The sequence below is a fragment of the Acomys minous genome (genome assembly GCF_964271855.1).
Source record: "Acomys minous genome assembly, chromosome: 17".
NCBI classification, from domain to species: Eukaryota; Metazoa; Chordata; class Mammalia; order Rodentia; family Muridae; genus Acomys; species Acomys minous.
Genome location: NC_140500.1, coordinates 19,570,038 through 19,595,151, shown reverse-complemented (window position 1 = coordinate 19,595,151; position 25,114 = coordinate 19,570,038). Strand labels below are relative to the sequence as shown.

General features: G+C 48.2%; 1 protein-coding gene across 1 annotated transcript; it reads left to right on the top strand.

Annotated features, from left to right (window-relative positions):
* Positions 1-4,520: 4,520 nt before the first annotated feature.
* On the top strand, positions 4,521-13,434 carry FGF6 (fibroblast growth factor 6; the record flags this gene model as incomplete). The annotated part of the gene is made up of 3 exons (XM_084766674.1): positions 4,521-4,866; positions 5,898-6,001; positions 13,240-13,434. 3 exons carry the CDS (start codon positions 4,521-4,523, stop codon positions 13,414-13,416), a joined length of 627 nt encoding a protein of 208 aa, XP_084622800.1. The 3' UTR covers positions 13,417-13,434.
* Positions 13,435-25,114: the final 11,680 nt, after the last annotated feature.

Genomic DNA, 25,114 nt, shown 5'->3' with positions numbered 1-25,114 from the left:
CCTAACAGAACAAACCCAGAGACCAAGGCGGAAGGTAGAGAGGCAGAAAGCGCAAACCGCTCTTTTGTTCTCTACCTGCCAGTTTCCTGAATTCTCCAAGCAGACATTTGAAGAGGTAATGCTGCTTTCTCAGAGGGAACTGTGGGAAACAAAATAAGCTGACTTCTCTGCAGTCCGCACGCACGGCTCTCAGAAGCAGCTTGTGCTTTCCCTAGTTGGACACTCCTGGGGTGGGGAGTTGTTGACTCATATTATGTAATAAACCAGAGTCCTCAGGGCAGCCAGCACGCTACGCAGAGGTAGTCCCCTGAGCAGCTGGTATGACAGGTTGGTGTAGGCCAGCTCTTGATCTGAGCCTCCCCGTGGTCCCGTGCTGCTCCCCGCTCACAGAAGAAGAGACGCATGGACATTTTCCCACTCAATCCTACTAAGTCTTGCCTCATCAAGCAAGAGTGATTGACAGCCCCCAAAGGCTGCTGAGCAACTATGTGAAAGAGGGGTCCAGGAGAGGCCTCCTCCACCTGTTGCTCTTTTCTTTATCACTTCTTATCCAGAGGGGTCCCTAAGCCCGAGTGAAGGGTCAAGTGCAAATCTGGTAAACCAAGCCGCCCTAGCAGTTGTCAGGTTAATTAGCCTTAAGGAAAATTATGTGGCTATCTGAGCAGAGTGGGGTTTCTATAGAGACAGGCACAGGAGGTGCATTTACAGCGGGGGGCCCCATCACATCACCCGATAAAAATAAGACTGAGGCTTTTTAATAGAATGGGTTACTTAAGTTTTATATTTAACAGGGGAACGACACCAAGGCTATTACTGGTTTTCAGAATATTTTAGGAATCTGGACGGCCTGCCCCTGCATATGTTAACAGACATCACTGCATGTGGCCTGGAGGGCAGCAGTTAAGCACTGGGTGCCGATGTATTACTCCATCCCATGCCCTGAGATGAGAGATGGAGTTTGTCCATCCTTAATTGGGTGAGAGATTTTCAATGCGTTTCAGAGAGTGGTCGGCTGAGAGCTACACTGCTCAGCAATGCTCCCTGCATGTGCCACTCTAGTCACTATTTAAAAAAAAACACCTAATTCCTCAGATCAGAATAAACGAGGCTCAGAGAGGTCCAAAACCTACCCAAGATCACACAGCCAATAAAGGGTGCCATTAGAATTTACATTCAGGGCTCCCTGTAACGAAGCCCACTGCTTTATAAAATGGCGTTACAATGCAACATCTGAACAGAAAGGAACGAGGAATGAGGTAGACCCAAGGAGGGGCACCCATGTGACTGGGCGACAGTGTGGGCTTTTCAGTATTTTTGTTTCATTTTGAGAGTGGATGCGTTCTAAGGAATACCCCAGGGGTTCTGACTAGCCCTCACTAAATAGCACCTCAGTAATTATAGGAAGTTCGTTTCAAACCAACTTCTCTGCCTTTCTCAGCTTTCTGTTACTATAACAAAATACCTGGGCTGGTCAGCTTAAAATAAGGAAAGCTTTGGTTTTGCTCATGGTCTCTGTTGTTTTAGGCCGTGATGCTTCATATGGTGGGGGCACACCGTGGAGAAGGTCTGTTCACCTCATGGTGTCCAGGGTACAGGTAGGGAAAGGGAGGCAGGAAGACACTGTCATCCCAATGTCTCCTTCAAGAACACATCTTTAGTGACCTAACTTCCTCCTCTTGAACCCTACCTCTTAAAGATTCCTCCATCTTCCAATGGCGTCACAGGCTTTAGAGGTCATGCTATGTGCAAACCATAGCGTTCTCTGAACCATCCAGCAAGCAACCAGGATGCTGGTTCCAAGGTGGTAGGAGTGTAGTTAACACAGGATTCCAAGCTGATCTTCAGCAAGAGTGTGCCTCTGTTCTTACACATGCCGAAGATCAATCTATGAGATCAAGCTGGGAGTCCAAAGTGAAGTTCTTCAATCTCTGGGTTACTGAAACCCTCCTGTTCTGCAGAAGGATAGTCCCAAAAGCCCTTCCTTAATTTCTTCCTGTGAAGGCATACGTGGTAAACAAAGGCTTCAAGGGCTCTAAGAAGGCAAATGTAGGCGGCAGTAAACACCATGCTAACCAAAGCATCAATCAACTGAACAGGACAGAGACAACCATGTGCAGGAGGCTTAGCCCCACACATGGGTAGGAGACTCAGGACCACAGGGAAGGTACTCCGCTGTCTCTAAACCATGGAACGTGCAGAGGAGCGTGTCCAGGCTTCCAGCGGCCTTCAGTGAGAACGTGGCACGCAGATTAGGGCGCATGTAAGTGAAGTGGCATCCAGGCCTGACCTACACAGGACAGGATCTTGGATCAGATGCTACCTACGTGCAAAACTATCCTTGGTACCAATTCCCTCCCCAAGACATATCCCTTGCTATTCTTGCACTGGCATTCCACCAACAGATTAAGAACTGGATTGTAGGACGAGGTGTAGAAGGAAACTAGATTTTAAACTCAAGTTGTCTCTTCATCTGACCCTTGTTAACTTAGTTCACTCTCAGAGATGTGAGTCCTTCTTATAGCCACTTGTAAGCATTTCATTTTGTTGCATATATTCATTTAGTGTAGTGGTGTGTGTATGTGTGCACTCCCACATGTGCCATGGTCCTCATCTATCATGTGGGGCCCAGGGATCACACTTAAGTCATGAGGTTTGGTTGCAAGCCCTGTTTGTTTGTTTGTTTGTTTGTTTGTTTTTGTTTTAACTAAACCATCTCACCAGCCCAGGGTTCTTTCTATATCCCTGTTTAAATGATTTTTAACCTCAAGTAATACACACATTCTACCTAAATGTTATATGGGAAAATAAATTGAATGTAGGAGTAACTATGTGAATGTTTTTAGTGTAATATTAGCCTTATAAAAGTTAACTGTGAGAGCTGGAGAGATGACTCGACCATTAGAAGCACTTACCGCTCTTTCAGAGGACTCAGATTTGGTTCCCAGAACCCATGTTGGGGAATTCACAATCACCTGTAACTTCAGCTCCAGGGGATCCAACACTCTTTTCTGGACTCCTTGGGCACCCACACACATATGCACATGCTTACACACAGATTCCGCCCCCCCCCCCACATGCAGAATTTAAATGCTTTGATCATTTCAAGTTGGCTGAAAATACAGAAATTCTCCGAGACATTTGATAAGTACTTTTTAAACAGAGAGATCATTTTGTAGCTGGAGATACAGGTCAGCTGACAGGCTGCTTGTTTACATGCATGAAGGCCCAAGTTTAATTCCCAGCTCCACAGAAAACCAGGCTTGTTAGCACACCTCTGTAATACAAGTTCTGGGGGAAATGAAGACCGGGTCATCTTTGACTACACTATGAATTTCAGGCTATTTTTTGGGATAGATGAGGCTTTGTCTAAAACAAAAACAAACACAAACCAAAAAGCCAAAAAAAAAAAATCATTTTGTCTTACTGGAATAATCATTCAATGTCTACTTGGTATATAACAAGGAAAATAAGTGGTGGTCACTAAAAAAATCTATTCATGAGCAATGTCATGAACAGGCTTTGGACCTGTGCACAATCTGTGAGCTCTGGTCCTGCCACTTACTCTCTGCCCATGGTAACTCAAGCAAGCCACGTAACTTCTCTACGACTCGACTTTTGCAACTGTCAAGTGGGAATGGTATCAATGAGAGGCCAAAGGTGAGCTGAAGCAGGAGGGTGGCCTGACAGCACTGTCACCTCCAGATGAAAGCCATGGCCAGAACTGTGAGCAAGAGAGGGAAATTTCATCCCTCCTTTCCCCCCACAGCCCTCATTTTGCTGGCCAACCCCTCTCCTATACGCCCAGTACACAATATGCACCATTCTGATAGGTGGGCCCTCCTTAGCCATGAGCTCTTTCCATGAATAGGTCTGGAGAGTCACTTGTAGGCCACCATCGTCACCTGCCACCACGCCTTCCCTATCTTTCTTTACCCTTTGCCCTCTAAATAAGGAAGCCAGTGCGGTGGGGCCAAGGACTGCTGCCCAATTTGGGTCCTGGGTGGCCTCTGCCTCCCTCTTCCCTGGGCCTCCAGCCAGCTCCACCCTCCCACAGAGATGCTCTCTGCTAACTTCATTCCTGCCTCATAGTTGGGATGACAGTGGCTCACAGAATCCCTGGGGAGTGGGGAGGGTGGTGGGGGTCTGGGGAGGCAGCCAGGCCCAGGAGCAGGTTAAAGTTACAGGCCCGGGTAAGTGAGCTGGGCCGGCTGACGTCAGGGTGATGATGGGTGGAGGGGAGGGCCGGGTTACCGAACTGTAAAGATAGGTCAAAGCAAATAGAATCACCTTGGGACCGGTTAGAGAGCGTTCCCAAGCCATGGTCCCTACCGGCCGCAGCTCAGCCTGGGTCCCTCTGCTCTCAACCTCAGTGCCTGAAGCAGCAGGCTTTGGTTTCATGTCAGCAGCCTTCATCTGCCTTCCAAAAATAAGCCCCTGCCGCCATGCCGAGGGGAGAAAAACAAGAAGGGCGGTATTTTTAGGGCCATTAATTCTGACCACGTGCCTGAGAGGCAAGGTGGATGGCCCTGGGACAGAGGCTGTTCATCACTATGTCCCGGGGAGCAGGACGTGTTCAGGGCACGCTGCAGGCTCTCGTCTTCTTAGGCGTCCTAGTGGGCATGGTGGTGCCCTCACCTGCTGGCGCCCGCGCCAACGGCACACTACTGGACTCCAGAGGCTGGGGCACCCTCTTGTCCAGATCTCGAGCTGGGCTAGCTGGAGAGATTTCGGGTGTGAATTGGGAAAGTGGCTATTTGGTGGGCATCAAACGGCAGCGGAGACTCTACTGCAACGTGGGCATTGGCTTCCACCTCCAGGTGCCCCCCGACGGCCGGATCAGTGGGACGCACGAGGAGAACCCCTACAGTGAGTGTCACTAGCAGACAGACAGTTGGGGTGCTTGCTGGCTTGGGCACAAGCAGAGTTAAAAGATGAGGGGGCCTTTGCGCTGGTGGGTGGGGCTGCACTCTAAAGGGGACGCGTGCTGGGCAATGTTTAGATGACTTGATCCCACCCTGTCCTGCAGGCTCAGTAGGTCCAGACCTAGGCATCTTGGTGTCTTTACCAGTCATCCCAGATAACCACTCCAGTGGTCCCAGTACTAGTGATCCTACCTATGGCCCTGAAAGACCACCGAGAACCACCAGCCTGGAAAGCCAGAACTGCACTGGCAGGGGAGATAAGTTATGATGTTCCATCCTAGTTAAACCCACACGTTTCTATTCAGCTGTCCTCTTTGAAAGGGAAGGGCAAGTGGTCTGGAAAATGCCCATCTGAAACACATCTTTTTCACCGTGCCTTCCTCTAACTTCAGGTGCCTGCACGGGCAGTCTTCCAGCCAAGGCAGGGTAAGGGCTGTAGGGTTCCAGGCAAGCCATCCGGCTCCCCCTCGGTGTTTGAGAACTGAACTGAAGCATGTAGAACTGACATTAAATAATGATAATCAAAATTGATTGGTTGATTGATTGATTGATTGGTGTGTGTGTGTGTGTGTGTGTGTGTGTTGCTGAGAATTAAACCAAGGGACCCAGGGAATACCATACAAGAACTCTACCACTGAGCTACATCTCCAGCCCCTGCCCAACCTCCATTCCTTTTCACCCCAGTCAAGGACCTCAAGTGACAGATTCACGGAAAGCCCAGATTCAAAGCTGAGCCTTAAAGAGGTGTTTCAGTGCCCACTGTGACCCTGGACTGCCATGTCAAACTCTTCCACGCCGAACTGAATGTGCCACCAGGATGTGGCAGGATGTCCTGGTGTGGTGAAGGGATGTTGCAAGATTAGAGAGATGAAGGACAGAAGTGATGGAGAGGATGATGAGCTTCTAGAAGGGGGACAACTGGGTACCTCTCTAGCTTACATGAGCATGAGTGTGTGTCCTCTGTTTCTTTGCCAGGCCTGCTGGAAATTTCCACGGTAGAACGAGGTGTGGTAAGCCTCTTTGGTGTGAAAAGCGCCCTCTTCGTTGCCATGAATAGTAAAGGAAGGCTATACACAACGGTGAGTTCCTCAGGGAGGGAAAGTTCTGGGCTGCGCAAAGCTGGGAGTTCATGCCATTGAAAATAACACACACAACACTCAGAGTTGAGTCTTTTTTTTTTTTTTTAAGAAGAAAGTAGGGCTGTGAACGACACTCTTGCTGGCAAGGTGCTTCCTCTGTTTCCCAGTGAAGCCTCTGTACAGGCCTGCAGGTCTCCCAACCCTACCTACCAGGACATTTGCCCTTAAAGAAGCCAGGGTTCAGAGAGCTCTCAGGTAGGAAAGCCTACATTCTGACATAAAGCTGTCATTCAAACTCACTGTCAGGTCTGAGCCACTGAACTGGAGAGGCCCAGAAAGGCAGGGCTATGGGTCAGCCTGGGTGAGCTGCCACCATGACAGCTCTCCAGGAGACACTCGGATGGAGTGCTGCAGGAGGCCTGCCTCTTCATTGCTGCCTTGAGAGACTTTCACCTGAGTTTTACATCCTCTGGTCTCTGACCTCATTACCTATGCTAGTAACTTCCTAGGTCACCCTTCCCAGCAGGCACCGGGCCTACCCCCCCCCCCCCCCCCGGCCTTTCTGATATTCCACAGTCATACTTCCCAGCAGAGGGTGAACGCTGAGAGGCAAATGCTGGCCCTCTGATGGAAGGGCGAGCATTGACTGTGTTTGCCAAAAGCATCTGCTTTCTCTGAGCCACTCACTTCCAGGGCTCTGGGCCTATTTCAAAAATCTGTTAGGAAAATATTCTATGAAGTTGATAGAACCAAGAGGTCTTTTGACAGAAACAAGAAAGCCAGATCTAGCTAGGTGGTAGAATGCTTCCCTAGCGTGTGCTACACCCTGGGTTCAACCGCTAGCACTAAAAAAGAAGCGAAGGGGCAGTGCGTACAGGGAAAAGGAGCCTCAGATACACTAGAGGAGAGTGTAGAGCCTGTTACTCCTGTCCCTTGCGTGGGACAAAATGAGGGTTAGAAAGGGAACAGCCAATCCGAAGAACTACAAGTGCTGCTTTCCTGGAGACATCTTCCAGCAAAGGAGTCTGGGAAATACAAGAGCGGGATCATGAGAGAGCCTCTGCCTCCCAACTTTTAGAGCAAGGGTCTCAAAGTTGCCTTATGGTGTGGGCTAAACTCAGTGTGTCTCCAGCACAGTTCTGTGGACACCCCCTTGAACCCCTCACTTTGCAACCTGTTAGATGCATGGATTTACAGGATCTGTTTCAGGGACTCAGCCTGGCCGGGGTGCAGACAGACTTGTCACTCTGTCTGGCTCAGAGTTCTTTTTTTGCTTTGCTTTGATTTTAGGTTGTGGGATGGTTTTTTGTTTTTTGTTTTTTGTTGTTGTTTTGGGTTTTTGTTTGTTTGGTTTTTGGGTTTTGTTTTTTATTGTTTTGGGTTTTTTGTTTTGTTTTTTGTTTTGTTTTGTTTTTTGAGGCACAGGTAGGTGTGGGTGTGCTACCAGGCTCTATGGCCTATGAAGAACATAGAAGCAAGTTAGTTGTGCCCAGTGAGCAGCCAGAGAAGACAAGGCCTTCAGGTTGTATGGCTCTCTGGGAAAGTGGCGGGGCAGGAAGCAGCCTGCGAGCACCAAGCACCAAGCACCCAAGGCTTTGGTGGAACAGGATGCTCAATCCTTCTACGGAGCGAGTCTTCCAAAGAGCTTCTTCCGGTAGCACCCAGAACCCCACCGGCCAGGAGATCTGAGACAGCTGGCTCTAGGACTCATTATGAGGTGTTTTAGCAGGCAAATCTGCCAGAAGCCCAAATGATATGAACACTTACTTGTGTCACCGTAATTAACAGATTTTGTTTCTCAATTAGAAAATAATTCAGTTATGACAAGGGAGAGAGTCACAAGCACAGAGTAAATACATCTGCTCCCCCCTTGGACTCTCTGCTTCTAAAAAGGCTGAGGACTGGAAACATAAATTTTGACTATCAGAGAAAATGCTCCCATGGGGTAGACCCTCTCACTGTAGCAAATCTCTCTGAAGTGTGCAATACCCAGGCTCATCAGGCAAGTGGTTCTAAGGGGATCTGGGGTGCTCGCTAAACAGCAGTTGCTGGGGAGAAGGGGGATTTCTCTGAGAGAAGACGCTCTTGTTTCCATATCCAGGAGCCTGGGAGCACGTGCTCCAGTGGGAAATCTTCCTAGACCCCAGGGCCAGAGAGTGGGGTTGGTTGGACAGCAGTGCCCCAGCTAGGGCACCTGATGCTTTGTGTGTGGCTGGGGACCAGATGCTCCTGAACCATCCCCTCTCTGGCCTCCACCGAGGGCAGCAGTTATCACAGTCTAAAAAAACAATTGCCAACTGATCCCAGGAGCCAGGAAGACTCCTGCTGGGTGGTGATTTCATTCACACTATTTCCCTTTAAGCCCCCCTGAGCTGCCTCCTCCCTCAGTAGATCAGCTGCTATAACCTCTAAATGGCATTTCTCATGGGGTGGGAGGGGAAAGGGGCTGAGGAGGAAAAAAAGGCAGCCATCGTGTGTGGCGGGATAATAAGGGCAAAGACGAGCTACCTAGAAGTGGTCTTCCTTCTTTCAGAGAGAGAGGGGCACCAGAACCCAGAGGCAGTTTTAGGCTCTCTCCACAGATGAACTAAGCAGCCCTGCTACTGCACTGGCAAAGCTTCTTGGAAGCCTGCAGAGTGCTGATTGGCTATAAACTAGATCTAGGTATGGGTTCGAAGTTTACTGCACGTATTGTCCTTGGTTGGTGCCATAGTTTGAGCAGGACCCCTGGGCCCAAATCTGCCCGTCATAGTGTTCTTGTAGGTTTCTAGGACCCTCTGGATCCTTCTATTTCCCCATTCTTCCATACTTCTTTCACCTAGAGTCCCAATAGGATGTCCTCCCCTCTGTCCCACTTTCCTGGTAGGTGAAGACTTTCATGGGACATGCCCCTTGGGCTAGTGTCCAGATGTAAGTGAGTATATACCATTTGAGTCTTTCTGCTTCTGGGTTAACTCACTCATTATGATCATTTCTAATTGCAGCTATGTGCATCTCTAGGCTCTGCAGATGGTTCACGGAAAGCCTGGGGGAAAGTGCATTTGGCAGGGCAGACAGGGACCAGACCTCCTATTGCTGCCCCGCCCTGCTCTCCAGAGTGAGTTCCCAGTGCTTGCCTTGTCCTGCGCTCTAGCGGCTGGTCTTACTTTGGGCAAGTTCACTGGAGTTTCTTCTCTCAGCCTGGATTTTTGCTATCTTGTGCTTAGGCTGGAGCAGAATGAGGGAACCCAACATTCTCACTCCCCTTAAAGTCCAGAAAGCCACCAAGGAGCCCCTCCTGGGGGTGGTTCTGTGGCCATCCATTGACTTAGAAAAATACACGTTGCACACGGTTATACCATGTTTATATACTTCTAATCAATAGAAGCACAGTGGCATACAGACCATGAAGCTGACTTCACCCCCCCCACACACACACACACTCCTGTTCCCTTTCCTCGTATGCTTGGGAGTAATAAGGACATGTGGCCAAAGTACATAGGGGATGAAGATTGTTAAAGACAGACAGCTTAGCTCTGCATGTAGACAACGGGATGGGTGTGGCAGCTGCCCCTCCAAGCTTTGGGACCATTTCTACCAGAGGTATTTTACTCCAGCCCCCCAGGGATGCTTTTACTTTGCACAATGCCTTTGCACTAGGGGAGAGATGAAGGCTATTTCTTTTTAAATGGATTTGGTTGCGCTTAGCCCTACGTGGAATTCAAGGCATTGTCACGCTGGTGCTTGAGAGTGGCAGGCTCAGGAAATGTGATCTGGTGGAATTATTTTCATTTGTTCAAGTAATAATATACGGTAGTGCTTTTATTAACACGGTGTTCGCTTGGCTGGGGGCCTTCCTCACCAAGCCAAAGAACCAGTGTTCCTGAGCCATGAGAACCCAAAGCCCAGGAGTGTGATGGGGGAGACACAGAGGCTGGGCCCTAAGCACCCCCACAGTGCTGTGGAAAGTGCCATCAGCCAGAAGCCAGGAGGTGATCCATCCATGCGGTCAGTGAACTGCACCATGGTGATGTCATACCCCAAGCCCCCAAACTACCTGAATGTCTTGGAGGGTGGGGACTGACAGGAGCTGGGGCAGTCAGGAGGCTCCTAAAGAAATTGAGCTCTCTGTTCCTGTTTCATGTTTGTAGAGAGTTCTGGGAAGCCAAGGAGAGAAGACAGGCTGACAGAAAGCACAGAATGAAAACAAAAGCAGTCAACTAAAAAACAAAAACAGCAACAAACCCAGAAAAAAACAAAAACAAAAACAATCTACGAAAACAAACAAACCAACCAGGGGGAATGGGACAGACTTGACTGAACAAAATCTGCTGAGCGGTGCTTGGGTGTGGCTGGGAGTTGGTCTAGCACACAAAACTCTGGGTTCCATTCCCAGCATGCCCCTGCCAAAATGTCTGCTGAGCAGAGGACAAAGTAAATTGTAGCCTCTCTGGATTATTCTCCAAGAGTTGGTTCCAGTAGCCCCCTGAATCCCCAAATCTCCAGGTGTTCATGTGCCTCATTAAAAAAAAATGCCATAACATCTCTGTATGGCCTGTGTGCATCTTCTTACACATTTAACCCACCATTTGATTGCTTTTAATACTTAATGCAAAGGCTACATAAATACATATTGTTCTAGGGCTCTTAGGGAGCAGTTTATTAGGGAATAAAAAGTCTGGGCATGTCCGATACAGATGCAATCTTCTTTTAAAATGTTTTTGGTTTGCAATCAGCTGACTTTAAGGGCACAGAACCTCCGGAAGTGCATGGCAATCTGTATACGCATCCACACTTGATGCAGATGTTTTCGAAAATGCTGCTTCTTAGCTGGACTCGTTCTAGATAGTGGGATGTGGGCAGTGCCCATAGTCCTCAACCAGTGGCTCAGCCGCCCCCTTCCTCTTCCTCTGCCCTGCTCTCCACCCAAAGGTTTGATTTCCTCTCACCAGTTTGCAAACAACACCCAGAAACCTCTCCCTTAACCACCATCCAGATCAGAAATAAATCCTCCTGGAAACTGGCTGGGCGAGCTCCTCTCCGGGGACATACAAAGTTAGAACAGAGGGAAAGCAGGTGGGTGGAAAGGGGCTGCGTCATGGCGAGAGACCAGCACTCCTGATAAAGCTCTTCCCTCCACTTCCTGGCCCGTTTTGTACCCTGAACTCTTTTCCCACTTTAAATAAATTGTTTATGTGGGTAGATAACTCATGAGAATGACTTAAGAAGGAGGGAGGGAAAAGCACAGAAGATCCCCACAGGACCTAAATCTTACCCCGCTATTGTCTTGATGCCCGTGAGTTCCTCCTGAGAGGCAGCCTGTGTGACCAGTTCCTTGTGGATCATTCAGGGACTAATCTGTATGGCATGAGTGTATGTACTGGTAGCTTTAAAAAGGTCACACTATAGAGGTTCAAGGTGTTTTTAAATTTTCTGTGCGTGAGTATTTTGCCTGCATATATGTCTGTGCACTACCTGTGTGCCTGATGCCCTCCAAGGCCAGGAGAGGGTGTTAGGGCTGCTGGGACTGGAGTTAGACAGTTGTGAGCTACCCTGTGGGTGCTGGGAATCAAACCCCAATCCTCTGCAAGACATGGGTCCAAACTGAACATCTCTGCTTGGTAATATGTCTTCAAGACAATTCAGTGTCAAATGTGCAAAAGGTTTTATTTGCATAGCTTAAAGCACCCCTATAGTGTACCTTGGTCACAATGGAGGCAAATGCTCCCCTCTTTTTTTTTTTTTTACATTTTTTTCCTCTTTTATTAATTTATTCTTGTTACATCTCAATGGTTATCCCATCCCTTGTATCCTCCCATTCTTCCCTCCCTCCCAATTTCCCCTTATTCCCCTCCCCTATGACTGTTCCTGAGGGGGATTACCTCCCCCTCTATATGATCATAGGGTATCAAGTCTCTTCTTGGTAACCTGCTGTCCTTCCTCTGATTGCCACCAGGTCTCCCCGTCCAGGGGACATGGTCAAAAGTGAGGCACCAGAGTATGTGAGAAAGTAATATCCCACTCTCCACTCTACTGTGGAGAGTGTTCTGTCCATTGGCTAGATCTGGGTAGGGGCTTAAGGTTTACCACCTGTATTGTCCTTGGCTGGTGCCTTAGTTTGAAATGCTCCCCTCTTAATAGAGACTTACTTTGGGGGATTTTTGCTATTAGAAACTTTTGTACACATATGGCAAATTACATCAGAACCTTGATGTTAAAAGAATTGTTGATCATGCTATCCTCATTTAAAAAAAAATCCTAGGAGACACTGTGGATTGCTCTATATAGAAATAATAATGTTATACACCAAAGAACATTGAGGGTCCCTGCACTTTGAAGCATCATCAGTTAAAATATCAAATACCTTTCTGTCTCAGTCTGACCATTGATCCCTGGGATTTTCATCCAAGGAGGGCTTGGAGTCTGCTAGGAAAGAAATACATGTCCGTAGGATCCAGATGCCGTTTAAGTCCTGTGAGAGGCATCTGCCCAAAGGGCTCTAGAGTACCAATGACGGACTCTCTATCAACCCATAAGAGCAACCTGGAGGGACACCTGTGTGTCCCTGTTGCTGGTGAGGGGAGGCGCATAGATTTCTTTCAGGAGTCAAAGGACACTATCTCTGCTACCAGGGAGAAGCCATTGAGCTGTGGTTGCTGGTGTGTGTGTGTGTGTGTGTGTGTGTGTGTGTGTGTGTGTGTGTATACACTCAGGTGCACATGTATATGCCCACATGGTAGCCAGAGAGGGACAAGCCAACTTGCACTATAGCTCTCTAATTCCCTTGGGAGCCAGGTTCTTTTTCTCTATTTAAAAAAAAAAAAAGCTACTATCTCAGATCCCACGTGGCTCTGGAGAATGGTGTGGGTGACGAAGCTCCACTCACCTTCTGGGCTCAAAGTCGAAGCTGAGAAGGAACCTTTATTTTTTTTAAAGGGGTTCCAGACATTGGGTAGAGGAGCTACAGGTAAAGAGAGGCAACACAGGAAAGAAAGACTCAAGAGCTCATCCAATCTTCTGCCCCTCCGCCCACTATCCCACCAGCTCCCCCAGCGCTCACACAGTTTGCATTCTAAATTCTCTCATTTTCCCCTCCTTACAGCATATTCCTCCTCCCTCCCTGCCCTCCCCCCCCCCGTAATGTTTTTACAAAGGGAAGGGAGGGGACGTGGCAGAAAGGCCCCCTTCTGAGGGGCTCAGCTGACGTATTGGCACTTCCTAATCATCACTGGGTCTCTGCTGTCTGTTCATCTTCACAGCCCAGCTTCCAAGAGGAATGCAAGTTCAGAGAGACCCTCCTCCCAAACAATTACAACGCCTACGAGTCAGACCTGTACAGAGGGACCTACATTGCACTGAGCAAACATGGACGGGTAAAGCGGGGCAGCAAGGTCTCCCCAATCATGACTGTCACTCACTTCCTCCCCAGGATATAAGGACCCAAGGATGAAGGCTCACACACAGGCTGGCAGCGGCATCTTTTCTGTTGGCATCTTACACAAGAGAACAGTTATGCTCGTACCCTGTGACTTCTGAGTCTGGCTCATCTCGTGCCGGAAGAGATGAATTGGTTTCCTTGGCCACTGGACGGCACGGCCTGTAACCCACATGGCTGAGGGGGTTGCAGTTGACATCCCAGAATGGATCCTGTGCTTTTACCTCACCGGAGAAGAGACAGTACAGATGATACTTGAGGCACGTGGCCTTGTGCCTAAGTAAAAGCCAAGACGGAAGTATGCATGTGTCAATGCATACCCATACATCTTTGTGTCGATTCTCAGAACAGAATAGTGAGTTTCTTTCTCCTGACATCATTGCTGCAGGAATCTACCTGAACATCACCCGTCAAGTCAGCAGGACTGAGGTGTGCCCCATTCTGCCTTTTTCTGATAATCTATCCATCCAGAGGCATTGAATCGCTCCAGTGGTCTGAGTGACAGTGAGCGGCTGTCTTTTATGTGTAGGGAGGAAGGTGGAGTGGAAAATCTAGTTGCTACCAGGAGAAAAAAAAAAAAAGTAACCAGGCACCCTGAACGCCATGCCCATTGGGGCTCTGGGGACACTACAATGCATTGTTAGGGGAGCTTGGAGAGGGGACCCCCTCCTTGGAAGAAAGTAATAGAACAGTGTCTGGGGGCACTAGGGAGATCTGTGGAGGCAGAGGGACTGGGTGTTCTGTAGAGAGCCATTCTGCCTGAAGGGCTTCAAGCTGTGTGTGGCTCCAAGAACGGGCCAGCACCAGGCTGCCTGCCCACAACGTTTCCTCGCTTTGAACCAGGTCTTATTTTAACCTCGGATGACAAGGATCCTAATAATGGCAACCTCCCTGGCAAGGAAGGGCAGTGTGCAAATTAGGGCATGAAGGAAGTCCAGAGGCTTTGGACTCGCCACGGTGATCCCTCTCCAACTATGTCCAGGAAACTCGCCCAAGTTCTCACCCGATACTCTCACTTCCTCCTCGCCCCTCCTAATCTTACAGACACAATGCCACCTGGATGCAGTAGAATGGGCGCTCTGACCTCCAGTGTGTGCCCCTCTTCTCACTACAGTAGGAAAGGCGCGATAATCCCGGGATTTCAGGCAGCCAAGCTGAAGTGGCTCCTTGCTCTACAATGCCTTCTTGCCTCTTGTCCTTTGAGAGTATTTTAAAACCGTGGTTCCCTGAGAGACTATAAATGTGGTCTGCCTAGAGCCCGCAGATTCCTCAACTGTTGGAATGCTCCTAAATCTGACACCAGAGAGAGCCGTATCAGTGCACAAATATTTTCAGCATATGTTACAAAATGACCTGACACCCTCTGCTACTCTTGGGAGCCCTGACCTGCAAGACAATCCCTCACCTGTTGCAAATACCTCTGTCTTCAACATACCTCTCTATTCGTAGATTCGCTCCCTAAAGACAGATCTGGACTCAGGGACTCTGAGCTGAAGACAGGGGTTGGCAATGCAAGAGACAGACTCCATTCTGCCTCCCTCCTTTACCCTGAAAGTGTCAGGACGGACCTGTGGGAGATGAGGAGGACAAGGCCAGAGCTTGAAGAGACAGGAGTTCATGGGATGGTATGAGCTCAGCCGTGTGGACATCCTCAAGCTTTGAACGGAAACTAGAAAGAACCAAGTCTTGGATCAGGCATAAGGGGAAGAAAAATTGGTCCATCTTACCTGCTGGGATGTTGAAGTTCACGTCATCTGGGGAGGAGAAAGCCACACTCCTTTTAAGACATCTTTGCCAGCTGTTAACTGTGTGACAAGGCTTGTCAGAAATGAGGTCCTCGGAATTTCATGTGTGTTCATTCCTGATGGAACTGTAAGGGCAGGGTGGCTGGGCCCAGGGGGACGGTTATAGGGGATAGGAGAAAACATGTTAAGGCTCAAGACAGCCAATCCCCAGCCTCCCTTGCTCCTTTCCCTCCCTCCCTTCCTGTCTTCCTTTCTAGATCTTCACGCTCACATCCCTTGAGCCAACGCAATCTAGAAAGACTACAAGACCGCCGGCTGCTAGCGCTTTCCCGTCTCTTTGTTGAGGCTCGTGAAGTTGCTCAAAACTCGACAAGGAGTTTCATCAGCTGTCCACTCCCATTTTTTATGTTCAGGGTAAGAAAGAGAAGCTACAGAATGCCTGGATGGAGCTGGCCGGGTGTTCACCTGCCTGGGAACAACACGGGCACAAGGACTTTCTGGGTGACATCAGTCGCAAGAAGCTGGGGTCTCTAGGGCCCTGGGATTATGCCGTAACAGTTCAATGCATGGTTGGTACTTTTTATGTAAAGAAATTCTCTTAGGAGGTTGCTCTTTGACCCGAAGTGACTTAGGCTTTACACAAGTCAAACCCAATCCACGGGCAAGGTAAGGGACAAGAGCAGAAAAGAAAAGTCAGTGATAGGGTGCTGCTGATCCCTTCTCTCCTGTTATGCCTGGGGTGGTGGGGTGTCAGGGGCTGCGGGGGGGTGAGGTGGGATGGTATGTTACATCCCATCTGGTCATCTGCCCTCCTTGAGGCTGTTGCTTATAATCCTCTCACAGGTGTGTGTTATGGAAACCCATGCGGGTGGGGCTGGAGAGCTGGCTCAGTGATTAAGAGCCCTTGAAGCTCTTCCAGAAAGCCCGGGCTAAGTCCCTAGCACTCACAAGATGGCCGCAATCATCTGTAATTCCCTCACGTCTTCCTCCCTCTCTCGCCTGGTTCCAGGGCACTGCGCACTACGTGTGGTACACAGACATGCAGGCAGATCATTTCCTTGTTCCGCAGCCTTCTGACACCTTTTTGCTTCCTACTTCCGATATATTTTGGCCTTCCCTTGGAAGACGGTAGGCACTCTGATAACTAATGCCCAGTCATTAACGTTCCCGGACTTCTGCTTTGCCACATCCCAAAGTTTCTCCAACATACAAACTCACCCTCGCACAGTGCTCCCAGCCCTTGGTCACAACCCCTCTATGCTTTAGGAAGAAAGGGGCTTTTCTTGTCATCTGCATCAGAGTACGGCCCAGACCTGAAATCTGATCCTGTCCCCAGTCCTAGCTTGAGAAGTTCGGCATTCTTCCCACATGGCCTCCAGCCCGCTCTTCTCCCCTAAGACTACAGATTCTCCAGGCTCTCACTCTGTGAGTTCTGGGGAAGGGAGGGCGTCGAAGAGTCCATGACGCCCATTCCCTTTGTCAGTAGTGCTGTGGTCCCTGGGGCAAACCCAGTCGCCATGTGTGGCTGGTGGTCCCCAAGACTCCGGGATAGCATCTCTGCTGAGATTCTCTTCTGTCCCTTTTTCGAACATAGCTAATCCAGAAAACTCCTGCAACCATCTGTCCTTACGATTTCCCCTAAAGAAAGCTCCAAGGCGCTTGTCACAGAACAGGTGACGAGGCCTCTGCACAGTGGCTCTGTATGACTCTTACATCTACCATCTTTCCCCACAATGAACCAGTCACTCAGGTCACTGAGAAACACCAAAGACAGGAATGTTGTCTAAAACCTGCAATCTCCAGACTCCGCTTGTGTCTGAGTGGACAGAGCCTCTTCCTTCAACAGGAGGAGAGCGGCTACACCCAGCCAGGTCCCGACTCCAGGGCAGCATGCAGACAAGCCAATACGGACCCATGTTTGTATACCTCACGAACTACTGAAACCCCAGCCTCAGACACGGTTCTCATTGTCTTCGTTGCTAAGGACCTCGGGCTGGGTCCTGGTGCAGAACTGTCCGCAGGGACAGTAGGGGGGAAACCCGGAAGCTCTTCAGTCATGTGCTTGTGAAATGTGATGCTTCTATTTTTTTTTTTTGTAAAATATGTATGTGCTATGCACAAACCAGAACATGTTCCAGCAAGAAGTTAAAGGTCTTTTTATACGTTTCTCTAAACTGTTTGACTCCTCCCCTCCTATTAAAACTGACAACGAATCTCTGGGTTGTAGTTGAGTTTTGTGTCAATTGTCTACTCTTTACTGGGAGCCAGAATGAGGGGGTGGGGGTGGGGAGGCAGATTCAGGTTCCAGGTGCTGTGGATGATCAAGGTAGATGAGCTTGCGGGGAGCCCATTGCTCTTACTACTAATAGTGTAGTGGTCCAAGAAGGTGAAAGAAGATGACCAAGCCGAGAAGGAGGCAATAGCCCCTTCCCTACCTTCATCTAAGTTATGAGTATTTTTGTGCCTTGACTCCATTCCCACACACTCACCCACCTAGAACCACTCATGTCAGGGTGGAGAGATGGCTTATTGGTTAAGAGAACTTGCTGCTTGCTCTTCCAGCAGGACCTGGGTTCAGTTTCTAGCATGCACACGTCACAGCTGTCTGTAACACCAATTTCAGGGAAGATAACATCCTCTCCTGCCCCAAGGGCATTGCATGCACACGGTGCACTGGCATAGATAAAGGCAAAATGTCCATACACATAAAATAAAAATAGATATATATTTTTTATAAAACCTCATTTGGTAAGGAGGATGGGAGGAGGTAGGGAGAAGAGATGGAAGAGGAAATAAGAAAATCCTTCTTTTCTCCCCAATTTTTTCCATTCCCCCACCCACCAAGTCATTCAAAAAATATTGCGACAACTAAAAATATTTTGGATGAGGAGAAAAAAAAAAGCCCCAAATAACACATTGCCTTGTAGAGCCCCAAATCCACTCCACAGACTCTGACGGTTCCTGAAGGGGGTTCAGGAGCCCATACTTAGTACATGACCCCAGGCAGGTCTGGCATGGAAAATTATTATCTATTGGGAGGAATGGAACTGTCGTGCATTTGAGCAAGGGGAGCCATCCTCTGTTATAAAGTCCTTTCATAGTATTAGACAAACACAAGGAAGACCAATGACAGTAAGCCCCTCTACCCACACATGCCTTTCCTGGGCCTCCTGTCATCAGTCCCATTGTGTCCCTTGCATGTTCTTGTGCCAGCGATGCCCTCTCTGGCCTGCGTCATCCTGTGCTCATCACATGGGGAGAAGAACATATGCCTTTGTTTGAGCAATACTGAATTCTGAATACACGTAGACACTCTTGGAAGAACCCCATGGTAGCTGGCATGTTCCTGCATTTATTCATGCAACTCATATTTCTAACCTCCTACTGTGCTCCAGAAGCCACGCTGGACTCTTGGAATGTCATTCTGACACATTTTATGTGGGCTTACAGACTGACAAGGCAGGCAGATGTGAAACAATTCCAGCAAACAGTAATGAGGGTATGAAAGACGTTCCAGTGTTGTAAGGAGCTTAGAGCAAGGCCCTGACCTCACGCAAGTGAATCCAAGAATCCATCCTGGAGAAAGCTGAAGTCTCAGGGTGTTAGACTGAGGGCAGGAGCCTGGAAAGCAAGAGAGAGGGAGTGTCCTCTAAGAAGATTATTTTTTTAATTTTATGCTTATGGGTATTTTTTCCTACATGTGTATCTATGTACCATGTGCATGCCTGGTGCCCTTGGAGGCCAGAAGAGGGCACTGGGTGCCCTGGAACTGTAGTCACAGACAGCTGGGAGCTGCTATGGTCCCTCTGCAAGAGCAGCCAGTAAATCCAGCCCTCTGTGCCCACTGTTGTCCTGATTATAAAATTAAGACATGTCCTTGGTCAAAAATGTAGAAAGCTCCATTTATTGATGTCTTGACTCTTAGATGTCCCCCAAAGTCACTCTGCTAAAGGCTCGCCCACCAGCCTGTGGTACCATTGGGATGGGACCTGGGCTGGAAACGTGACTTCCTGGTAGAACACTTGAGTAGAGTGCGCAAGGCCCTGGCTTCTTTCTCTGGTATAAATAGTTAGGGGGCTTAGTGGGAGAGAACATTTAGGATTGAAGAGTGTGCCTTTGAAGGTAATGGTGTGTTCTGTCCTTTTCTCTGTTTTTGGCCACCACAAAGGGAGCAGACCCTGTTGTCACACTTCCCCCATATATGTGATGGACTGAAGACTCTGTCAAAGTACACTTTTTGTTGTTGTTGTTGTTGTTTTATCTCAGGTCGTTTGTCACCAAGCCGGAAAGCTGGCTAAAACTCTCAGAAATTAAGAATTAATATCCACTCATAATCTCCTCTCCCAAGGGCCACTGTGGCTCAGAAGTCACAGCTCCCTTCACCCTTCCATACATAAAACAGATTTAGCACGTGGACAGGCACAGCTGAAGAGTGCTGTTGTGGAACAATTTTATTTCTGTCTCTCCTCACTCCTTTTTTTTTTTTTCAGCCAGTGAAGTTAGTGTTCATGGATGCGAAAGTAGGCAGCCTGGCAAACTGTCTGTTCCCTCGTGGCTATCTGGAAAGCTGTGGCATCCTCCAAGCTACAAAATGCAGTAGAAAGTCAGAAATAATAAATCCAGGTAACAGAGTGCAGCGATGCACGTTGGTCTTCGTTTACAGCAAGACTCCCCCAGGAGGAAGGGAGATTGTGGCTGCTTTCTTCCATCTCCTCCAGTCTCCTCCCCTGGACCAATCGATACTGTCTGGGAGGAAAGGAAAGCATGTGAGAGAGAGGCCCTCACTTGAGCAGGCCTGTTGGAAGATGAGCATGTGCTTTCTGGGCTACAGAAATGCTTAAACCTCACTCTATCATTAAGAGCAGCTTTAGATTACTCAGAGGCTCCCGGCTCTGGCAATCCCTTGCTTACAACATCTATGACCCAGTTGCTCTACTGTCCGTGGGACCTTTCCCCTCACTCTGCCTCCTTAGAAAGAGCTCAGGGACGCTTAAAATCAGAATCCACTTCAACTGATGTTTCTCTGCCGTGTGTGGTACTTCCCTAGGCAAAGGTATTGGGCAGGGCCTCCGTCATGCTCACTAGCAGAAATCCAAGCTAGGTTCCAGGAAATAGGCAGAAACTCCTCCAACCAACTCCATGAATGAGTGTAGCCTGGAGCAGTGGGATTTCACAGGTAGGGATTTCAGAGCAGCCAACAGCACTCATCCCCCTGGGGTGGGGGATGCCTGTCAAGCCCACCCCCTCCCCCACCCCATCCCCACTCCCCGGCCAACAAGCTCTGCCGAAATCTCTTTCCTGAAGGGATTCCAAGGCTCTTAAGTTCCTAAAACAATTTCTTCTAAAAACGTCTTCTTTTACAATGCTTGTCTGACTCTCGCAATAGGTAAATCCTGTGAATTCTTAAGGGTGGATCCATAGGGCCACTGAATACTGTTTGTGGTTCTTCTGTAGCCTTCTCCGTGAAGCCCCAACTCATATAATTCTAGATTTAAAACATTTTAAATTCATACGCAGCAACTGGGAAGAAATAAGAAATAAGAGAGGTAACCAAAATAGGGGGAGAATTGTGGAAAAGACTGTTGATTCTTTTTAACCATCCATACAGATATAAATGTATGTTTTCCATACACATACTAAAAGGGTTGTGAGTTCCTTAGTTGGTTGATAAAATCCTACTTGAAAAACTGAAAACGTAAGCATCTTATGAAGTATAAAAGGCTGTCCATAAGAAAATACTGAATTCACCCATGCTTTTCAAGCGTTTTAGAAATTCCAAAAACTTCCACCAAAGTGTGTTTTTCCCCTAACCTTCTTCCTCATAAGTTCACAGGACTGCTGTGAATAAACACATTTATTTTTCCTGAATAAATGCATTTTAATTCTCCAAGCCTCACTTCCTTTGCCCCAGTCAGGGCAATTCACCTCCTTAGCCGCTGGTTCTGCCCCCTAGTGGCCGTTTCCTAACTAATCCTTCTGGCTGGCGCCTACGCGGCCACAAAAGTGAGTGGCGGGCTTGATTGTCACCTAGAAAGAGCTCAGGGGTGCTTAAAATAAGAGTCCGCTTCAACTCGCTGAAGAAAAGGGCACTCGCTGGTAGGAGATGGTGACGTGACTTGTATACGGCACGGAGCTGGGAGGAAGAGGAAGCATTCTAGACGAAAGGACCCTAACCTGTGCGGCAGGCCCAGCAAAGGGGCGTTCAGGCTCAAGGAAAGGCTGAAAGACACCAGTGGTAAGAGACTTGAGGGACTATTCTAGAGATACCTGGTCCTAGGCAAGCTATGCAAGCTTCAGTTTCCTCTTCAATGGGGATGATCATGGTGCCCGCCTCATAAGTCCATGTGAAGGTCACATGTTGAGAATTCCATATTATACTTGGCAAGTGGCATAGCGTAGTTCAGAGAAGGATAGATAAAATAGGTGTTCAGATAAAACGTTCCATGAGGATGACTCATAAGGGCATTTATTTTAAAATGACCCATTGATATTGTCCTAGTTAGCTTTAAGTGCCAACCTGACACAGCCTAAAATTATCTGATCGGAAAGCTTCCACTGGGGAACTGCCTATTCAGATTGGTCTGTGAGTGTGCCAGTGGATATTGCCTTGACTACTGAGTTTTGATGCAGGAGGACCCAGCCCATGGTGGGCAGCGCTGTCCCTATGTGGTCCTGGGCTGTTTAGAAAAGATAGTTAAGGATGAGCCACGAGTGGACCGAGCCAGCATCCTGTTCCTCTACACTCTCAGCTTCAAGGTCCTGCCTAACTTCTCTCTCAGTGATGGGCTGTGACCTGAAGTTGACTAAACCCTTTCTTGCCCTAAGTTGATTCTGATCAGAACGGGTTTTAATCACAGCAACAGAAATCAAACTAGCACAGGCATAGATATGACTTTACCATTTATTAGGGCTGAGAGCTAATTTTCACGCTAATGAGATGACTGTTCTTGCCTGTCTCACTCAATCCAATCTCAAAAGTGTTGATATGTGCTGCTGAGTATTGATAGTAAGAAACTACAAGTCTGTTCTCTGCCATTAAACCTTTATGCTTATATAAGGTACAGAGCTGTATGTGCTGGGAAAAAAAAGCAATCTATAATATATAGCAATCTGGAATCTAAGCCAAGGGGCATTCAGGTAGCACTCACAAGCATGAGCAGTTCAACATATGGAGATTGTGTTTTGGTACCAAGGCTGTGGTGAAGGCTCATGATTCACAAGTAAGTGCTCCCATGCCCACTTCAGATTGCTCCCGTGCTTGAGTTTGAATTATTATTATTTTTTTTAGTCGCTGTGTGTTGAGAATTTGTTTATTCTAAATTTTTTTTCATAACTCCCCATTCAGTTATATGACTCCATGTTGGGTCATGAGACTCAGCTTAGGAAGCCCTGCCTTAGAGAATGAGCGATACGTGTGGATAAATGTACAAGCAATGTGGGGTGAAGACAGAGCTCGGAGGCCTCGAGTTACTTTTTAGACAGCGGGGAGCTGCTGTGGGTGTTTGTCATCGAGCAACATGACCCGAAGAGAACAAAAGATCAGAAGGTGCTAACTCATTTAGCAAATGTTTACCTTTTTTCCCACCTACTCTTCTAAAATAATGACAAAGTGCTCATGAAGAACGCTGAACAAGAGAGTCGCCAAGAAGCCTGTGCTCTTGGAACTTCCATTCTAACAAAGTAGGCACATCCATTGGTCCACCTCCTGGCACAACATGGTTATACATCACGAGAGGCTGCCAAGGAGACAAGCCCCGGAATCTCATATGAGCTCGAGCTCTCTGGGTGTCATCTCTTCCGCATGGCTTGGATCCTTACCCCACCGCCTTGCAGAATCAATAAGCGGATCTGATGAGACCACATGCTTTTTAAAAAAAAAAATGTTTCTAGAAACCTCAGCCACTGGAGGAGCAAGAATGAGAGTAGGCTCATGGTGTGATGATCTGAAGTCGCCTCACAGTGGACTCTGGCTGACTTGGTCCTTTCAGCACAGCAAGATAGGATGGTTCTACCTGCATTCATTGCTCCAAAGTAAAGAAACCCAAGTGAGGGTAGAGAGACGAGATCACGCTGTGAGTGCTGGGTGCTTACAGACGTGTTACACTCAAAGGAGCCCTTAGGTGCTCTGAGGAAGGTGTTTGGGTGTCACAGCAACTGGGGACAGCGATGGTCAGTGACAGAGGCTGAAAATAACTTGTCTTCTTGCAGGATAGTTCAGTCTCCGTGATGAAGAATCACTCTGCTCAGCATTCAGAAGGTCACATGACTGAACCACCTGCTTATGAATCTGAGACAGGGTCAAATCCGCCCCACATGAGGCACCCTCAAGTCACTGCACACAGAACTTTCTAACTAGATCTTGAATGGAGGGGGAACGATCGTTGGTCTTACTCAAGACTCTCAAATCGTTTACAATTTTATAAAAATTATATTTATATATCAACCATAGTGTCAAACTAACAGAGGCTCTCTCTCTCTCTCTCTCTCTCTCTCTCTCTCTCTCTCTCTCTCTCTCTCTCTCTCTCTCTCTTACACACACACACACACACACACACACACACACACACACTTTTATTTAACCTTTATTTCAAAAAAATGTAGATAATTTTCAGCAGAAAACTGTCTTGTTTTTCCTATCACCAGAAGGATCCATGTAATTCCATGTGCGTATCTGTGAAAGCCAAGGTCTTCTTGTCCTTGTTGGTTGAGACAACCTTCTCCTGTAGCCCTTGTTGTCCTGGACCTCCAGATCTTGAGGACCCAGTCTCCAGACTGGCATTACCGACGTGTGCCACCGCTCACAGCTTCCGTTGTCCTGAAATGTAGCTGTGCTCAAGCATGTAGGGCACTGAACTAGAGCGTGTTGAGCTCCTTGCTTTTTCTTTCTCCCACAGTTGAAGCATTTATAAATGTGTAGGTGAGCTGTGTCGGCTGTGAGTTTCATCGCACATAGGATTTTTGTTATTCAAAGTGCTGCTGCGGTGTCAGGGGAGAAAGCTGATGAGTCAGATCTTGTTACTAGAGAAAATGGAGACCCGTCACCACGTGACTCACCGCCCTCCCGGGTCTGTTCCTGATGCTTCCTTGTAAGGTTTTGTCTGATCAGCAGTTAACTGTGTCTGGTCTGAATTTAGCAGAGATGGAGTGCCCAAAGTAGGGACCTGGGGATGTACCAAGAGTGCTGATTAAAAAAAAAATCGTTACTTAATCCAAGCCCCACGTTAATCCATGAGGCTTCTGCCTTGAGACCTAGGATGGATCCCTGAGTCACAGACAATGCATAGATTCCTCCTGTGCAATCAGGAGGGAGGGAGCCAGTGATCTGAGCTATATGACCGGGACTAAATATAAGTATACTGGGACCCTTTGTACGCCATCTGGATATGTCTGGTGATCTGCCCATCACCTTGGAATCCTGGAGTGCAAGAAGATGCTGTATTTATAAACCATCTTGCTGGGAAGCCTGAAGGCTTTTTTTGGAGATTAGCTCATCGCAGCAGGGGTGGAGGGGGGTGAGGGAGCCAGAGGCTGATGCTCTCATCCCTGTAAGGCAGAAGAATGAGCTGGGGTGGAGACCGGAGACTCCCTGAGCCTCTGTCTGCAGTGTGGCCTCCACTGAGTCCCATCAGCATCTCTCGTCCTGGCTGCACTGAGCTCTTAGCCCAGTGACAGGGATATGAAGCTACAGGGAAGACGTCTGCTTCTGTGATCCTGTATTTCTCACAACCACGGCAACCTGATGCAAGCTGGCTGCAGCCCCGTCTGGAGCTTTCTATTTTGCTCTGGATAGATACATACAAGACAGGATTCCCTTTTTAAAACAGAAATTGGATCTTCCTGTGCTACCCAGGCTGGTCCTGAGCTCCTAGATGTGGGTGAAACTTTAGGTGCTTCCACCATGCCTGGGTAAAATATGTACTTAAGGCAGCAATGGTTTGGTAAGTGTCTGCCAAG